We start from the raw sequence: 16,719 nt of genomic DNA, 5'->3' as shown, positions 1-16,719 counted from the left end.
AAAGTTAATTGCACCGGAAGAAGGCGGTCTGAAACCAGTCTCAGGATTGACAATCCGGGGAATGACGAAGGCGGGGAGAGACTGGCTCGAGTCTAGCCACAACCAGTGAAAAGATCGTTGAAGAACTCTGTTGTACACCTATTCAAACGAAAACCATTTTAAGGTAGGCCTGTTTACTAGCGTAAAGCACGAACTAGGAGCTGTAATTATTTAGTTGAAGTATTCGTGGACACTGCAATTTGAGATCTACCGTAAACTGCCTTTCACGAGCTGATTTTTAGCTTAGACTTAGCTAGACGTAGCAAACAGCAGGGTCAAGCTGTGCGTGGACGTGCACTGTAGACGGTATAGTCAGATGTAGTTAGGAAAGAAATGAATGAACGGAATGCTCACGCGGCACGTCAAGAGCTTCCTGTTGTATTGTTCAAATCCTATTGAATAAGGTGGGGTGATCCACATGAATATTTTAATTAGATAGTCGGGTGTATATTAGTCTCGCGCAGCCAGCCTCGCGCCCTTTTTGACTTCCGTCGCGCGAAACTAGGTTTAGAGTGACAGGTGATTCTAACCTAGACGCGCATGCGGTAGGACTACAGTGGGGTAGAGTCGTGAAGATCAGGCCTGTGTAGATAGAGACGTCTCTGTTTTAGACAAATTGAGTGGGATGCCGCCAATTACTACTAATTAGCTAATTAGCTAGGTGATATACGCGTCCAGGAAGAAAAAGATCACTTTTGTTAGAAAGTTGGCTTGTTATTTCTTAGCAGTATGCGTACTCTACTGTGTTTTTGATGCAAGTGTACAAACACAGGTGCATGCTTCATGCAAACAAGTTCTAGTGTTTCTTCATTTGCAAGCAGCACGCTAGAGACATCTCTGACAGTGTTCCATTAGTGTATTGTCTCCTGCATACATGCAATGTCTGGAGTACATTTTGTGGCCTTGACCTCATATCTTTATGGTAAGTTAGCAATGGTTGACATCAAATATAACTGTTGTTACACAATATAGAAAAACGAATGAAAACAAGTACAAAAACATTTTAGAAATGAATGTGATAGAGGTTTGACGCCTGGAACATGCATGGTAAGGCTGTAGGCACAGTGAGAGGAAAACAACGTAGGATTGTAATGCACATACCATGATAGCTCCATAAATGCAAATACAACTTTACATCCTACATTGCTGCAGTTTCTTTTCTCCAAACACTGTAGTAGATGTGCTGTAATGTAGTACAATTGTTTTCGGGAAAGGTCCTGCTACTTTGGAAACAGGTCCTTCAGTCCTAATGTTGCCGTAGTTCCTTCAAGTGGTCATAGAATAGGTACAGTAGTAATATTAATAAGACAATACAGATGGAATTTTTCTAAAACCTGTGACCTGTCCCTCTCCTTGAATATTTCTGAATTTGCCACTGGGGTGCACACAAGGTTTCTGTTAATGTGTAAGAAGTTGCATTGTTACCTGTCTAGATGGCTAGCAAGTGGCAACCCAACAAACAACTAGGTCCACAAGATCTGGAAACATTTGCTGGTCAACGGGGTATTCACTACATTCTATTTGCATACATCGATATTCTTGGCGTTCATCGAGGTAAACTCGTCCCTAAATCGGCTGTCAATAAGCTGGCAGAGGATGGAGGTCGTTTTGGTCAAATAGTATTCAGACAGTCTGCTGCCAATCCCGATATGATAGTTGTTCCTGACTTGACGACGCTCATTCAATTGCCCTGGAAGCCTGAGTTTGCGTGGGTGATGTGTGATCTGTATAGTTCTGCAGGTGTGCTGTTTGAGGAGTCACCTCGTCTTGCTCTGAAACGACAGATAGAGCGGCTGTCAAAACTGGGGAAAAACTGGGTACTCAAGTGTGGACTCGAATTTGAGTTCTACTTGGTGAACAAGGATGGAAGGGATGTGGCTGACAAGTTGGATGAACGTCCGGGTTACGGCTCTTGCTTTCGAACTGATAGTCTGATGAGAAGCTCAAAGGTTCTGACTCGGATTTGTGATGTCATCGATCAGCTTCAATGGCATCCATACCAGATAGACCACGAGAGTGGCAGCGGTCAATACGAGATAAATTGTCATTACACTGATGCCATGACAATGGCCGATCGCCACGTGTTCTTCAAATACGTCTGCCAGAGCATTTCTGAAGAGGAAGGTGTTCGTATCACCTTCATGCCCAAACCATTTGAAGCCAAGTCTGGCAATGGGCTGCACGTGCACGTCTCGATCTGGGAAGGAGACAAAAACATTTTCTTGGATCAGTCGGGAGAGCTCGGTTTGTCACAGACAGCATACTATTTCCTTGCTGGAGTTCTTCACAATGCCAAGGCCTTGTGTGCTATTCTGTGTCCAACAGTTAATAGTTACAAACGACTGGTAGCCGCAGGATGGTGCCCCAACCGAATTACCTACACAGGCGACAATCGCTCTCACATGATAAGGATCCCTGGTCCTGGTCGATTTGAGATACGTCTTGCTGATGGTGCAGTCAATGCATATCTTTATCAGGCAGCCGTTATTGCTGCTGGTATTGATGGTATAGAGAGGAAGCTTGATCCTGGTCGTCGATGTGATGGAGATGGATACAAGGGAGAACCAGAAGGGGCAGAGTACCTTCCACAGAACCTTTTGGATGCAATCAGAGAGCTGAAAAAGAATCGCGTACTCTATGAAGCATTAGGAGTGGATTGCATGGATGCCCTAACAACACGGAAGGAACAAGAATGGCTGAGCTACATGCGGCATCTTACAGAATGGGAATGTACACACACTCTAGACTGCTGAACTGAACAAAACAAGAATTGAGGCAATGAAATAGTTGTATATTTGTGTGACATCGTCAAGTATTCAGTCACTAAGAATGATAAATTCACAGAAATGCAAACTAATTAAGTCATTACACCAGTGCTAATCATGTGGTCTATTAAATGATCATAAATATTGTGAGATGCTTTAGTCTGAGAAATCTGAAGGCAGTTCACGTCAATGCAAGAAATCAGCTGCTAACAAATCTACACACTGTATCATGATATATGATCTCTTGGTACGTACATACCAATCTATGTAAACAGATGTATGAATGCTCATTCAAACTACTCAGTTGAAGGAGCACGGGTCAAGATTTATGCGCATGCTTTAGTGTAGAAACCGTGTTTTGTGCGCAGGTTGCCTGCCACGCCTAGAATAAAATGGCTTCCTCAAGAGACGATTATGGCAACTGTGACGAGCCACACTCACATAGCCGATCCAAAAGCCGACAAAGTATAGGTTTAGTTACCATTGTAGTCTTTTGCTGTATTATAACCACGTTGTGCGCCTTGTTTGCTGCCTACCGAAAGGGCGATCGAGCTAGTGTATGCATGCATGTGACGTCTGGGTGTAGAAATAAGTGCACAAGAGAAAGACGTGGTCTACGAGGATGTGAACGCAAAGCTGCTGCTGTTGCTCGTGTGCATTGTGTGACTGCGTGATTAAGTTTCAAGAATCAAAGAGCTGTGGTCAATGTTGCGGATAAAGTCGACTTGCCAGTATCATTTTAGGGCTTTATTTCTAGGCTGGTGACAAAGAATGTGCTGGAGAACAGGAAATGCTTTGTCTAGAAAACGGTCTCCTACAGATGCAGAAGTAATGACAAGTAACAACACAACGTACACAACGTCATGCAGCTAGTAACAATGGCAGTCAGCATGCAGTCAATGTGGTGACACATTTAGGATGGTAAGGCAACCAAAACTGCACTTGTCTTACTACACTGCTTTCTGCAAGATCAGCAGCTGTTGGTGGACTACATGAAGCAACAGTTCAACTAATGTTCTCAGAGTCCTGCTGTCCTAGTATTGTCTGACAGTGACGTTACGTACTCTTTCTCTTCATTTGCTTTTCCTGATCTCATGTGTGTAACCTTAGTTTATAAAATAATAATGGGTGCTCATTGCATTCCTACCTGTGGGAGCGAGCACGTACTATACATGCAGCTGCAGAGTGAAATTTCAAAACAACATCTAGAATACGTTGTTTTCTAGTTGTATCTAGTAAAGGATCAGGAAAAGAGAGCTGCTGCTAGATACCATAGTAACTTGCAGACGCATTGATTCGGGCAGCATTTACATAGTCAAAGTGGCAAAAAGCAAAACCCGACTGTTGCATATACTTTACGCATGCGCATGCATGTGCCTAGTCTCTTGCACAGCCCCTCTTAACGCGCGCAAGGAGCGGAAACGGGGTGGTGCCCACACGCGAAAGAAGAATTTGGAACTGACAATGACATTCACATTTCCATCATGATCTATTAGACTAACCTAGCCTAACCATGCTTAGTAAAAGCTCTATACCACTGTTTTATATAGATTCATGTACACCTACAATATTTAGATTCTTGAGCCATGCTGTAAAATCCATGTGCATGTGGACTGCATACTAGATTGAATTTGCCACCAACATTTGGCTATGAAACTATCTACTCCCTTACATCTCCCTGCATATTGTAGATGACTAGATGATTTCTGAAAGGCGGCTATACAACATAATCATGATATTGCATTGGAAGAATTAAACCTAGAGGTGAATTTGAACGTATCATAACAAAGACAGATAGGTAATAGCATTTAGGCCTAGATGACAAGAGTGTGGTACACGGACTCAGAAAACATCACTAGGCATGTCTGGTTTCACAAGGAAGGTTTGCAGGTTTGCAGTCACATTCTTTGTGTACTCTTCCATCACAGCAATACCATACTAATTTTTAGTAAGAATGAATTCTTTCAGTCATCTGTTTGTGGTGGCATTTTAGTTGTACACACAAGTGTAAATGAGATTGCGTTTCAGCACCAGTTCTATGTAACTATCCTTTCCCACAACACAATATAAATGGACAATTTAGATAGATATGATTCTGACAGCCAACATGCAGATTTCAATACTTATGTACACATTAGCCCTACAGGATAGGTAACTCAACACCTCCTGACTACAATTCCAACATGCCTACCTGCTTCTCTGGCGAGTGGACAGCTACTTTCTACTCGCCAACTTTGATTAGGACTAGCCATTGGCGAGTAGACGAGTGGGAATTTCAAACACTGTTATCCGATAGCCGGCTGCAAAATCCATAGAGCACATGACCTCAAAATGTTGATTACGTGGACGGTTCATGTACATATCTAACAGCGATGGATGGGTTGCCACATCTCCTTCATCCTGTTGTGCAGTGTCCTGGTCTACTTCTCTTCCACCATCGAGAGAGGTCACGATAAAAGACCGTGAACATGTAACTAACTGTTCGCCGGTCAAGAGATGGCACGCTTCTTGAGCTGAAAAGTCGTGGTCAGCGACTGACATTGTGAGTAACTTCTGCACGACTTTCTTGATATTGACATCATTGTTAACGCTGTCAACAACCAACTTAGAAGGCCTCTCGCATCGGTACCGACCTGCTCTCGGGCTTGGTCGCATACTTTGCGCAGTACTCAGCTACGCGTCTAGCATTTAGACACACTTGCATATCCACGTTAGCTCTCCAGCCTTGCAGCTGCATTGGATTGTGGCTGTTTACATATGGGTCGTTCTGTTTCGTCAGAAGTTCTGGTTCCCATACTCATTGAAGACTATAGTTGTTTGATCTTGCAACTGTTTAGGAAATCCAAACCTGCATTGCCATTCGCCTTTCTGGGTTTTCGAGAGACAGTAAAATGGTGAACAATGAGCGTGACGTTGAACTGTAACAATCAGTTCAGCGTAGTCTGATGCTTCGTGTCCTACCTTGTCGCTATAACGGTAACTAGCTGGATTAACTTGAGGGTGTGGATTGTTACCGGTACCATTCTCATCCAGAGAAGGATTCCATGTACTCACGATTTTGTCGCAGAACTGTATAACTTCAGTAAAACGTTTTTCACGACCGTCAGCCTCACTAACTTGAGCATGTTGTTGTAAGTTATCATCACAATGTTTAGAGCCTTCTTCTTGCCTTGTATCTTCTACGTCAGGCGAGTCTTTGATCCAACCCATTCCGTGTACATGTGGACTGCCTCGATGTTGGTATTCAATTCGAGCCCAGTAGTCTTTAAAGCCAAGGCAATTAACAAAAAAGTACGAGAGAAATGATTTAGCTCGTGTGAGAAAAAACCAGTCCGTTAGATGGGGATTCTCTGACATAGCTTTGCTTTTCTCGCTGATCTTAGTCATATCTGCTGAAGGCTTGTAATACTTTAACAGATCATAGAGCTCGGGCCAGTGTAGGTCTGCTGCGCTGAGAGTAAACAAAACCGTGGGCATTCCTAAAGTTTCTTGCATGACGCGTAAGTTGGCTCGTTGTGTCGCCCAATACTGTCTGGTACCATGTAGTGTTCGACCAAATCGAATGACACGGTTGGCTAGTGACCAGTCATCACTGCTGGCCATTGTTCTCAGTTGTTGCACCAAAATCTGAGCATCACCAAGATTTTGACGCACATAGATTCGACCAGTTTCGAGCGCTCTCCACCGCATCATGGTATTCAATGCAAATTATCGAAATCGAGGATGTTGTGCGAACCGACCATCGTAGTGTCGCATCAAGTGCTTGAAGTACTGGCCCAGTTTTACACTTCGTTGACGTGAAGCAAGAAATTCTCCCACGCTGGTCGGAAAGAGCGTCGGAAAAGCACGAGTAAAGTAGCCTTCGGACTTAAACTCATCAACTGGATCTTTAGAAATGTTGGGCCAATCAACACAAGTCAAGTTGACGAAATGAACATCGTTGGCTTTCTGGCTATCTTTACTGCCACGTAACTCGACTGCCCTGCTGATAGCATTTTTCTCTGGACGCTGAATTCTTGCCGCCGGAAGTACAGTGAGGTAAGTGGGTAGTTCGAAATCTTCTTCGCTTTCACTTCCAACTATAGTCTGATTATCTGTAGATGTAGCAGAAAACAAACTGTCATTTTCAATCACACGCAGACCGGGCAGTTCATGCACCGTCTTCAGGTAGGCTTGCTACAGTATTGACATCAATTTCGATATTAGTGTAGTAACGGTTGTTTTTCTTTAACCAAGACAAAGCTCTCCACACCTTTTCGCGTTTGACGCGAAAGTCTTTGTGAGAACCCGTACTAAAACGACGTCGTACTACAACAACACTTATTGAAGAAGCAAGGCTAGGTAAAGTAGTTACTATCGATTGAACGTCTTGAGCCATGTTGATAACATGTCCGCTGTAACCAAGCTGACCGCCCCGGGCGAATTTTTTTTTGGCCGCGGTTTGGACTTAGCCTCTGGAGCGAACAGTGGGCTGGTAGTACGAGGCTCGCGGCGCGGCTCCTCCCATAGAGCATGTTTGGTAGCCGTTAGACATGTTGCAGTTTTAGTTTCTACAGAAACGACATGTCGATCTATTGCGCATTCTTTGAGTATTAACTACAACACTTCTTTCAAATGGGGCCCCAGTGTTGAACTCGAAGTCATGTTCGCCTCACAAATCGACGTTTAAGAAAGCAATGGAATAAAAGAAGGCACAATCATCTGATTCGACGATTGCTTGAGAGCTAAATCTATTATGGTACGTGATGTAGTTACGTTTTCTTCTAGACTAATATTAATAATTAATTTATAATTTATAAACGCAATATATTTCTTCCATGTAATATGACATGATTAAGTAATGATTTAGAATTGCTAACACAAACAGTGGTTTAGGTAGGGTGTAATTTAGTCAGTTCTAATTAGTGTCCTCCACAGATGCTTGAATAAATACTACTGTAATTATATTAATAACTTAAGTTAAATAATTTCAATTAGCAGTAATCTGTGTTGCTCGCACATATCTACATGAAGGGTATTATTACAATGACATTCTATCACTGAACATGTCACATTACATATCAGTCTGATCAGTAAAGTCATTGCGAGCATTCGAAGCAAATTCTACTTCAGATGTGTTTAGATCATCATGGTTATCTATACAGAAGACATGTCATTGTTGATGATGAATTTATGAATTATTTAATTAGATCTTAGAAGCGTCATTGTCTCCAAGTGCTAGCTGTTGGTTGTAATGACCTGCAATGAAGTCCAGCCACTTAATTAAAATTAACAATACTTACTTGCACTCTATCCAAATCTCAAGATTACCAGAACCACCAGTAGTGTGACTGTCAATCTGCAGCGACAGTACGACATGTGACTTATATATATATATATATATATATATATATATATATATATATATATATATATATATAATATCAACAGGAACTACTGTTAGCAAGGCCATCAGCACCAACAACTTTTAATTCGATCATGGCAATATAACACAAGAATGATTTTAATATATTAGAGAGACTGGCTATAATATATATATATATATATATATATATATATATATATATATATATATATATATATATATATACGTATCTACCGGTATATATATATGTATATATATATTTATATCTCTGCTTGCAGGTCATCCAGTAACTTCTAGCTGCCAACTCCTCACCATGTTTTTCATAGATGCTCTCATCGACAGGTAGGACAGCTGCTATCAGTAAGAACACACGTGTTCTAAAGCAGATATCAATACAAATACTACTTTTGCATGCATGTTTGATTGCCTTTATGCTTTGTATGTAGTCTCACGTAGCCAGCCCTTCTGTTTTTGACTTTTGGTTGGCGGAAAGACTTTCAGAGTCCTTTCTTGCCGTCTAGGCATCAAAAAGGAAGAGGGTCTGGGTACACAAGACTAGCCTCTATGCAAGTGTAACTGCATGCATGATTTCCATGTAGCACTAGATTATTGTATAGGTACCGTAATTTTACTAGGAATTTGTATAATTATTACATTGTGTATCTGTAGCTCTGTTTGGTAGTCATTTGACATATATGTCTGTTGCTGGAGATCAAAGAATGTATAATGCTGGTGCTACTTATTGATGATTGCAAAGAACTCTTTCAGTGTATTTGAGAACCATGCTAGATGCCATATGTGCCAGATATGCATCTACTGATGTTATCTTGGTTTCAAAATGAGGGTGATTTTATGTAAAACTGTATGTTTTATGTTCCATTCCTATTTATATTAACTGACATACATTGAAGTCAAAAATTATGGTCCATATTCATTGCATTTGACATTGTGACAGCAGGTCTATTGCCTAACTTAATTAATTATGATAGTGGCCTCTTTAACTTGAAATTGATCTTTCGTCTACATTGATTTTCATGTTGTGGTCTTTACAATGAATGAACATTAATGTGTGTTCTGAACACTAGAATTATAGTAACACTGTCTATCATATTCATTAAAACTCAATCTTCACTTATAGACTATTTGCATACAACTTACGTACACTTATCTATATCACCCTTTTTGGTAATAATTTGCTACTAAATCAATAGTAGTTACAATGAATGGCAATCAAAACAAACTCAACGAAAGGCAATCATAGCTATGAATGTGTCTGCTGCGGCAAACCAGTCAGTATGATCACTTATAACTGTTGCAATACTCAACAGGGATTATAGTGCACTTGCAAATACTGTGCTTAGTGCTCGAACAATTGATATTGTTATAGGCTGTCACCACTTTCCGGCATTCTGCTGTCCAAGTTTTACACTTGCTGTCAGTGAATGCTGACGCTTTCCTTTACATTTATTTTGCTTTCTGACAGGTAGTGTGTATCGATCTCGTGCTACATTAGCTTTTGATTTCAATGAAACAGCATTTAGGGGACGTCCACTATAAGCCTTTGATTTTCCTGTAGGTCCATATTTTCTTCTACCAGATGCTGTTGCTTGCACAGGGATTCGCCTGCCACGTCGCATAATCGAACCATTCTTCTTAATGGTAGAATACCCACCAATAACCCAGCCAAACTGATGGAATGCACTGGCGAGTCTTGCCATGGACTGAGGATTTTGCATACTCTCATATCTTGACACAAATTTTTTTATGCCTTCTTGAAACTGTGGATCTTTACTGTCAAGTTTTGCGCTAATGCTGTCCATTACTGCTTGCAATCTTTTTTTCAAGGTTGTAAGAGATATGTCTATGAACTGGTCGGAAGTCTTCAGCTTTTCTTCGGCATTAGCATCTTCAAACTTTGTTGTTACTCGTTGTACAACAGAACTGAGGCTTTCACTTTGGTTGCAGATTGTAGCTGTAGTCTGTTCATAGTTTTCTTGATGCAGTGAGACATAAAAATCTATGTCAGCATCTGCCTTGCTTCCAAGTGCAAGTGTTGCAACTTCTTGTTTTGCTATTGGGCTTAAAGATGGGAAGCAATTCACTGACTGTATTTTGTATTTTAAAACTACTGCAGACTGGTGAACACAAGGGGAACCGTCACTTCCCTTTGCACAACTGCATGTTCCAAGATGCATGTCAACTTCATAAAACTTCTGCTCATCTCCCTTTAGACGATGAGTACTTTGGACCTTGAAAGTTGCATTCCCAAGGCATTCAATTGTATTCTGTTGCACTCTTGTGGCACCTTTGCCTAAAAACTTTTGTGAGACAAAGTAGTCAAGTCTGTTGTTTGACACAGCTAGCAGTTTTCGTTGGTAGTAATGTTCCATAGAATTTGTAATGAAGCCAAACATTTCAATGACATTATATGCTTTAGTCCTTACGAAGACTTGCTCCTTTATAATCTTGATTCCAGCTTCAGCATAATTACTTGTGTTGTTTCCACGAATCATAAGAGTATTTCTAAAACAGGTAGCCCATTCGATTCTTTTTGGCCACAGAGATCTGACATGATTAATAAATTTTGGGTATTTATTTCCAACTTTGTGTGTGTTCAAGCCAGCATAGATAGTATTCAGTTCGAGTTCTGATTTGGCATAGACCATTGACTTGATGATGTGCATTAGATCGATTCTATCTTTGTGTGCTATTTTGTTCTTGCCGTCATGCAGCCAAGTCCATCGTCTTTGCAAGAAGTGGAATATGCACAAAAGAAGTTGTGCTCCACTCCAGGTAGACTTGATAGCTTCTCGTTCAACTGTGCTATCATCAGTCATTACCAAGCTTGGACCTGTAACTACACCTCTGCCGAAAAATGCATTGCTAGGTAGGATGCTCAGCAGTTTCTGAAATCCACACTGTATTGTTTGTTGACGTTCATCTGAAACGATCATTACTCCCAAGGGAACTGAACAACAAGCATAACTACAGGAGAGAAGAAACATTGAGTTATTAAAACGATCCAGTGTTGACGTGGAGTCACAGAATATCATTTCTCCTGCCTGTCGAACCATTTCGTGAGCCCTCGACATCAGAGGTGTGCAGATAGCTAGGACCATAGGCTGGTGAACGGCGTCTAGTTTTCTTCTTTTCTTTGAGGGTAGTTTTGTGTCTACTTCTGAGTCTGTGATTTCACTGTCAGTTGATTCATATGTTGTTGCCTGAAAGGGTTGCAATATTGCTTTTCCTCCTAGACTACCCCATTGTATATTGTATTGGTCCACTTCAGCTTGTAGTTTCTCAAACATCAATTGACCATTTTCAGGTCCCATTTCACTTCTTCTCCAGTCACTGTACAGGCGACTGACATCTTGACGTGACGGGTTGATGGCTCTGTTTGCCAAATCTGCCTGCGAGGTGTTGCCAATAAATGATGTTTGCAGTAGCCTTGACTCGTAAGTGTGGAATGCAGTTGCTGCAGAATGCCCTTCGTCAAATAATTGAAAAAATGATTCTTTTGTTTCTTCTTTGATGGGGCAAAAACTGAGGAAATGAGCACCACAAATTGGGTGATTGTGGTCAAAATCAAGCTTTATTTTTGTGGCATGGGAACAGATGTCATCAGGACTGCTACTGGTTCGTAGTACTTTCTTTGTTGGATTTTGTAGGACTATTGTCATAGTCGATGGGCAGTCTGTTTTCTTCTTTCTTATTCCATGGACCAAAGTTTGATGACTTGAGTGTGATGACCTTGTTGCTAGTTGCTGTTTTGTGAGGGGCTTACGTTTGTGTTGGCATATCAAGTCTACTTTGTATTTTACCCGTTTCATTGTCGGCTTGTATGTTCTTCTGACTCTGTAAGTGCATTGACTGCGAGTCATCATTGCTGAGAGCCTGTTCTTTACCTCAGCCTCAGTGGTGGCACTTGTACGAAAAGCAATTTTAAAGGGTGCATTTGGAGCGCCCATGAAGTCTCTTGGCTGACATTCCTGCAGTTGTTCAATCATGTAAGTGAAATTTTTAGGAAGAACAAGCTGCAATTGGTAGGGTAAATTTTCCCATGACACAATAGAGGATGGATGAATGCTCAAGAAGGATGTAATAGGACTGGAATTATCATCGCCTTCTTCATCTACCTCTGACTCTATCTCTGACTTCATACTGACTGTGTTGTGTGCAGTGGTTGTTACTTTATCAAACAGCAAAGTACCTGACTCTAATTCTGCTGTTATCCTCTTTCTGATATGAGGCATGGAGTCCTAGCAAACGGTTGATATTTTTAGTAATTCATTGTATCGGCAAAATAGTCATTGAGTACCTGAGAAAAATCCATTGGTTTTTGCAGCATTACACAGCGAGCATATTCACAAAGAAATACGCCACAATCGTAACCATTGAATTGATGTGGAATATTCTAGATAATAGATAAAGTGTGTGATGGTGGTGACATAATACTATTATTTTATCGTGACCGGCTCAGCTAACAAATTTCTTACATGACATGACCTTACTACTAATTGTCTCTTCGTGTAGATTAGCTTTAACTGGTAGTATGGTAATTGACACATAACTTACTAACTTCTACTTTATTAGCTGCTTATGGGATTTAAATTGTAAAAGTGCTGTTGTAGTCATGTACTTTAGCGATCGTCTTTCAAATAACTTACTTCAGCTACTTGATGACTCCAACCATAGCTCTCAAAGCGCTTCATTAGGAAGTTCCTATTGTTCACAAGCAATATGTAACTATTGCATCATGGTGTAACAATCTAAGAAACGTAGATTTCTGCTATGTTACAAATGTCAAGTTACAACTGGAATATTAGAAGAGATTATATTTTCTCTACATTGAGTAAATGGGTTATATTGAGTCATGTGTTACTCCATACTGTATAATTTCAAAGTACGATTTTCCATTGCCACCCAATGAGTCATAGTACATCATAGTTTTCTTCTTGGGTTCACCAACCTGTGAGTATGATATTTAGTAATTGTAGATCAAAACGGTTGTCACAGTTCAAATGTACCATAAGTGTCCAGTGGTTAGAGTTGTCATTGATAACAAATAGAAGCTTTTCATTGTCTGACAATGTCCATTGCTGTAATGAAATATCATTGTCAATCTCAAGCTTATTTTCATTTGAGGAGATTGTGCTCTTTCACCTTTTTCCAGTTACTCACACCATCATATCCACACAACTTGTACTTTTCCATGAAGAGGCTATCAACCAGTTCAATCTAGAAGTGAACATAGGCTATTTCAAGATTTGCATCTTCTTTTGCATTAGATATACTACTGTACTACAGTTATTTCTAATAAACTGCAGACTGACATGCACGGACACAGGCACATGCATGATAACATTCATATACATGCCTGCACACATATACTTTCTTAAACTTTGATTTGGTGTATCCAGTATGGTTTTGGGAGACTGCCAATTGCGCGCGCGCACACACACACACACACACACACACACACACACACACACACACACACACACACACACACAACTAAAGGAAAGCCTGACAAACAGGAGACAGACTAATATGATAATTACTGTTTTCTTTAGTATATAAAGCACTTCTACTAAATTGTTTTTACACATAAAACAATCACCTTCTCTTTGCAAGGGATAGTGCTTCGAACAAGCTCTAGATATTGCCGAATAACCTACAGAAAATTAATTAGAATTATGACAATATGCAACCACTTTATCAAATATTGAATTAGTAGAAAATTTTAAATTTGCAATTTATTAACGTTCTGAAGGTTTTGTGTTTATTTTACTAGGAGACAGGTCTTACATCATCACTAAGCCATCTGTGTTCTTCTAGACATTGAAGGTCTTCAGGTAGGCGCACAGCGCAAAGATCAGATTCCTCGTCCATTCAAATTGTAAACACGGAAGTGACTAGGATACTTCAGCGGCTTCACTGAACTGACGTGCAGGGAGCTAATTAATTCAGAGCGTAATTCGCGCGCGAACTGACACGTGATCGCAGCGCTTCATGAACAGCCTCGGAATCCGTTCTGATGATATACAGTACATTTCGTTTTCACCTTTTCATTTATTACACTAACTGAGCGAAAATCAACTGGTATGAAATCCTAATGCTATGCAGTAATTAGAAATGGTCTGTTATATATAAAATATAACCAATTGCAGTTTAGCACCATTACAGAACAAGAACAATCTATGATTTGACTATCGTTTATAATTATTTCTGATTATAGATATATACTAGTTATTGCAACATGCATGAATCCATCTTTGTTCTTGTCAAATACTACAACAGTCTTGTTGTCTTTGTTCATATCTGTGGTGCTTGCATGGCCACACACAAAAGTAAAGTACGAGTTGTGATGCAGCCACTTCCTAAAACATACAACAAGCTGTAGTCAACAAACCAAAACATTACAAGATAAATATAGGTAGGACAACTATTACCTATGTCAGCTACCATGCACATATGCACATACATGATATCTGTAGCCTCATCCAACTGAGACCTAGCTTTTGTTAGCTGTATATTCCCTTGTTTACCCTCAAACCATCAGCACACTGTAAAGAAAAAATTGTACTAGACTATTTGTAGCTTACATATTTATATGCATACAAGTACACTGTCCAACACACACACACACACACACACACACACACACACACACACACACACACACACACACACACACACACACACACACACTAGACAAAATCGACAAATGGATGTGCCCTTCAGCCTTTCCTATTTCTAGGTGGGCCTCCTTCCCTAATCGAAGTTTCAGGCCATGCTGATGAACCCTATGATGCTTGGCCAGAGCTTCCAAGTGCACTGACTTTGGCAGAGCCTTGGGACTGGACCTCAAGCCCACACGTACCCGTGCTGCATGATGTTACTGCCAAGCCAGCGGTCTTGTCCATCCCCAGTCAAAGACCAGGTACTCATTTATACTCTTGAGTCGAGAGAAGCAATTGTGTGTTAGTTTCTTGCTTAAGAAAATCATGCCATAGCTGGCCATTACTGTAACTGTACCAATTCATTTGGTTGTATAATGTATATATGTATGTACATATGTATGTATGTATGTATGTATGTGGGTCAATTGGTTAGAGTGTGCAGTTAAAGATTGGCAACATCCAGGACCTTTGGGTTAGAGTTTGAGTGCGGGAGGGCCACATACATAAATTCCCTTGGGCAAGGAACTAATATACAATTGCCTCACTCTCCGGAGTGTCAGTTCTGTCTAGCAAGTGTGAAGTGTGAAGTATAAAGTGTGAACTGCAGCGAGTGGGACGTACCTGGTGACATGATGGAGTGACTGCAGCAGCAGCAGTGGGACGTACCTGGTGACATGATGGAGTGACTGCAGCAGCAGCAATAGCAGCAGCAGCAGCAATAGCAGCAGCAGCACTCGCAGGCAGCAAAGATGAAGAAGAACATGATGACATATAGTAACTGAGTTTAGATTGTCCTTGCAGTATCAAACCTGGGCCAAAAAATGTATGCAGCTCAATTGGTTAGAGTGTGCAGCTGGAGATTGGAAACATCCGGATGTTTGGGTCAGAAGTTCAAGTGCAGGAGAGCCACATACATAAGTTCCCTTGGGCAAGGAACTAACGTACAATTGCCTCTCTCTGGAGTAGTTCTGTCCAAGCAGTATCTAACCTGGGCCCTAAGGGCTCTTGTAACAAAACAAAAATGTATGTATGTATGTATGTATGTACATATTAATACCTAATAACTAATATGCTTGCAATTTATTATACTGTCAAATTATTAAAAGGAAGCATCAACAATAAACACCTTCATGAATACATTATCTTGAAACATGAGTACTATAATTGGTAAGTTGTACAGATCCCATGTCATAAGTTAAATTAAAGACTGTCAAAAGTTGTCATATGTATTTAATTAATAAATATTATCGTCATGTTCATCTTATTACCAAAAATTGAGTTGTATGTAGTCTGTACTTCAAGTAGATATGTGCGAGCAACACAGATTACTGCTAATTGAAATTATTTAACTTAATAATCATCTGTGGAAGACATTAATTAGAACTGACTAAATTACACCCTACCTAAACCACTGTTTGTGTTAGCAATTCTAAATCATTACTTAATCATGTCATATTACATGGAAGAAATATATTGCGTTTATAAATTATAAATTAATTATTAATATTAGTCTAGAAGAAAACGTAACTACATCTCGTACCATAATAGATTTAGCTCTCAAGCAATCGTCGAATCGGATGATTGTGCCTTCTTTCATTCCATTGCTTTCTTAAACGTCGATTTGTGAGGCGAACATGACTTCGAGTTCAACACTGGGGCCCCATTTGAAAGAAGCGTTGTAGTTAATACTCAAAGAATGCGCAATAGATTGACATGTCGTTTCTGTAGAAACTAAAACTGCAACATGTCTAACGGCTACCAAACATGCTCTATGGGAGGAGCCGCGCCGCGAGCCTCGTACTACCAGCCCACTGTTCGCTCCAGAGGCTAAGTCCAAACCGCGGCCCAAAAAAAAATTCGCCCGCCC

General features: G+C 40.4%; 3 protein-coding genes and 1 long non-coding RNA gene across 7 annotated transcripts; 1 reads left to right on the top strand and 3 right to left on the bottom strand.

Annotated features, from left to right (window-relative positions):
* The first annotated feature begins 55 nt into the window (after positions 1-55).
* Positions 56-14,222, top strand: LOC134181969 (glutamine synthetase-like). Of its 3 annotated transcripts, XR_009970231.1 has the most exons (4): positions 74-163; positions 6,698-7,542; positions 8,448-8,511; positions 13,964-14,222. XR_009970231.1 is itself a non-coding variant. In XM_062649272.1 (2 exons), exon 2 carries the CDS (start codon positions 1,473-1,475, stop codon positions 2,790-2,792), a length of 1,320 nt encoding a protein of 439 aa, XP_062505256.1. In that variant the 5' UTR covers positions 56-163; the 3' UTR covers positions 2,793-3,113. The 3 variants fall into 3 exon arrangements, 1 of the variants encoding a protein (XP_062505256.1); XR_009970232.1 differs by lacking the exons at positions 74-163; positions 13,964-14,222 and adding an exon at positions 8,839-9,092 and having other exon boundaries at positions 7,231-7,542; XM_062649272.1 differs by lacking the exons at positions 6,698-7,542; positions 8,448-8,511; positions 13,964-14,222 and adding an exon at positions 1,473-3,113 and having other exon boundaries at positions 56-163.
* LOC134181970 (uncharacterized) lies at positions 4,345-6,497 on the bottom strand. Its single transcript, XM_062649273.1, has one exon. The coding sequence runs from the start codon at positions 6,495-6,497 to the stop codon at positions 5,580-5,582; it is 918 nt and encodes a 305-aa protein (XP_062505257.1). The 3' UTR covers positions 4,345-5,579.
* LOC134181971 (sentrin-specific protease 2-like) lies at positions 12,278-13,560 on the bottom strand. 2 transcript variants are annotated; one of them, XR_009970233.1, is made up of 3 exons: positions 13,197-13,560; positions 12,488-13,138; positions 12,278-12,428 (listed from the first exon to the last, which is right to left on the bottom strand). XR_009970233.1 is itself a non-coding variant. In XM_062649274.1 (3 exons), the coding sequence occupies exons 1-3, from the start codon at positions 13,381-13,383 to the stop codon at positions 13,031-13,033; spliced, it is 231 nt and encodes a 76-aa protein (XP_062505258.1). In that variant the 5' UTR covers positions 13,384-13,560; the 3' UTR covers positions 12,278-13,030. The 2 variants fall into 2 exon arrangements, 1 of the variants encoding a protein (XP_062505258.1); XM_062649274.1 differs by having other exon boundaries at positions 12,278-13,138; positions 13,197-13,268; positions 13,333-13,560.
* A 148-nt stretch (positions 14,223-14,370) lies between the features above and the next one.
* Positions 14,371-16,648, bottom strand: LOC134181972 (uncharacterized). The gene is made up of 3 exons (XR_009970234.1): positions 16,393-16,648; positions 14,622-14,735; positions 14,371-14,549 (listed from the first exon to the last, which is right to left on the bottom strand). It is a non-coding gene; the product is annotated as an uncharacterized LOC134181972 (long non-coding RNA).
* Between the last annotated feature and the right edge of the window lie 71 nt (positions 16,649-16,719).

Source organism: Corticium candelabrum, chromosome 7 (assembly GCF_963422355.1).
Source record: "Corticium candelabrum chromosome 7, ooCorCand1.1, whole genome shotgun sequence".
NCBI lineage: Eukaryota > Metazoa > Porifera > Homoscleromorpha > Homosclerophorida > Plakinidae > Corticium > Corticium candelabrum.
This window is presented reverse-complemented; position numbering and strand designations above follow the sequence as displayed.

Coding starts and splice junctions, on each gene's coding strand:
- LOC134181969 (XM_062649272.1), top strand. CDS start 1,473: ATGGCTAGCAAGTGGCAACCCAACAAACAACTAGGTCCACAAGATCTG.
- LOC134181970 (XM_062649273.1), bottom strand. CDS start 6,497: ATGATGCGGTGGAGAGCGCTCGAAACTGGTCGAATCTATGTGCGTCAA.
- LOC134181971 (XM_062649274.1), bottom strand. CDS start 13,383: ATGGAAAAGTACAAGTTGTGTGGATATGATGGTGTGAGTAACTGGAAA. Junction 13,269..13,332: donor GTGTGAGTAACTGGAAAAAG/GTGAAAGAGCAC, acceptor ATTTCATTACAG/CAATGGACATTGTCAGACAA. Junction 13,139..13,196: donor CTAACCACTGGACACTTATG/GTACATTTGAAC, acceptor TCATACTCACAG/GTTGGTGAACCCAAGAAGAA.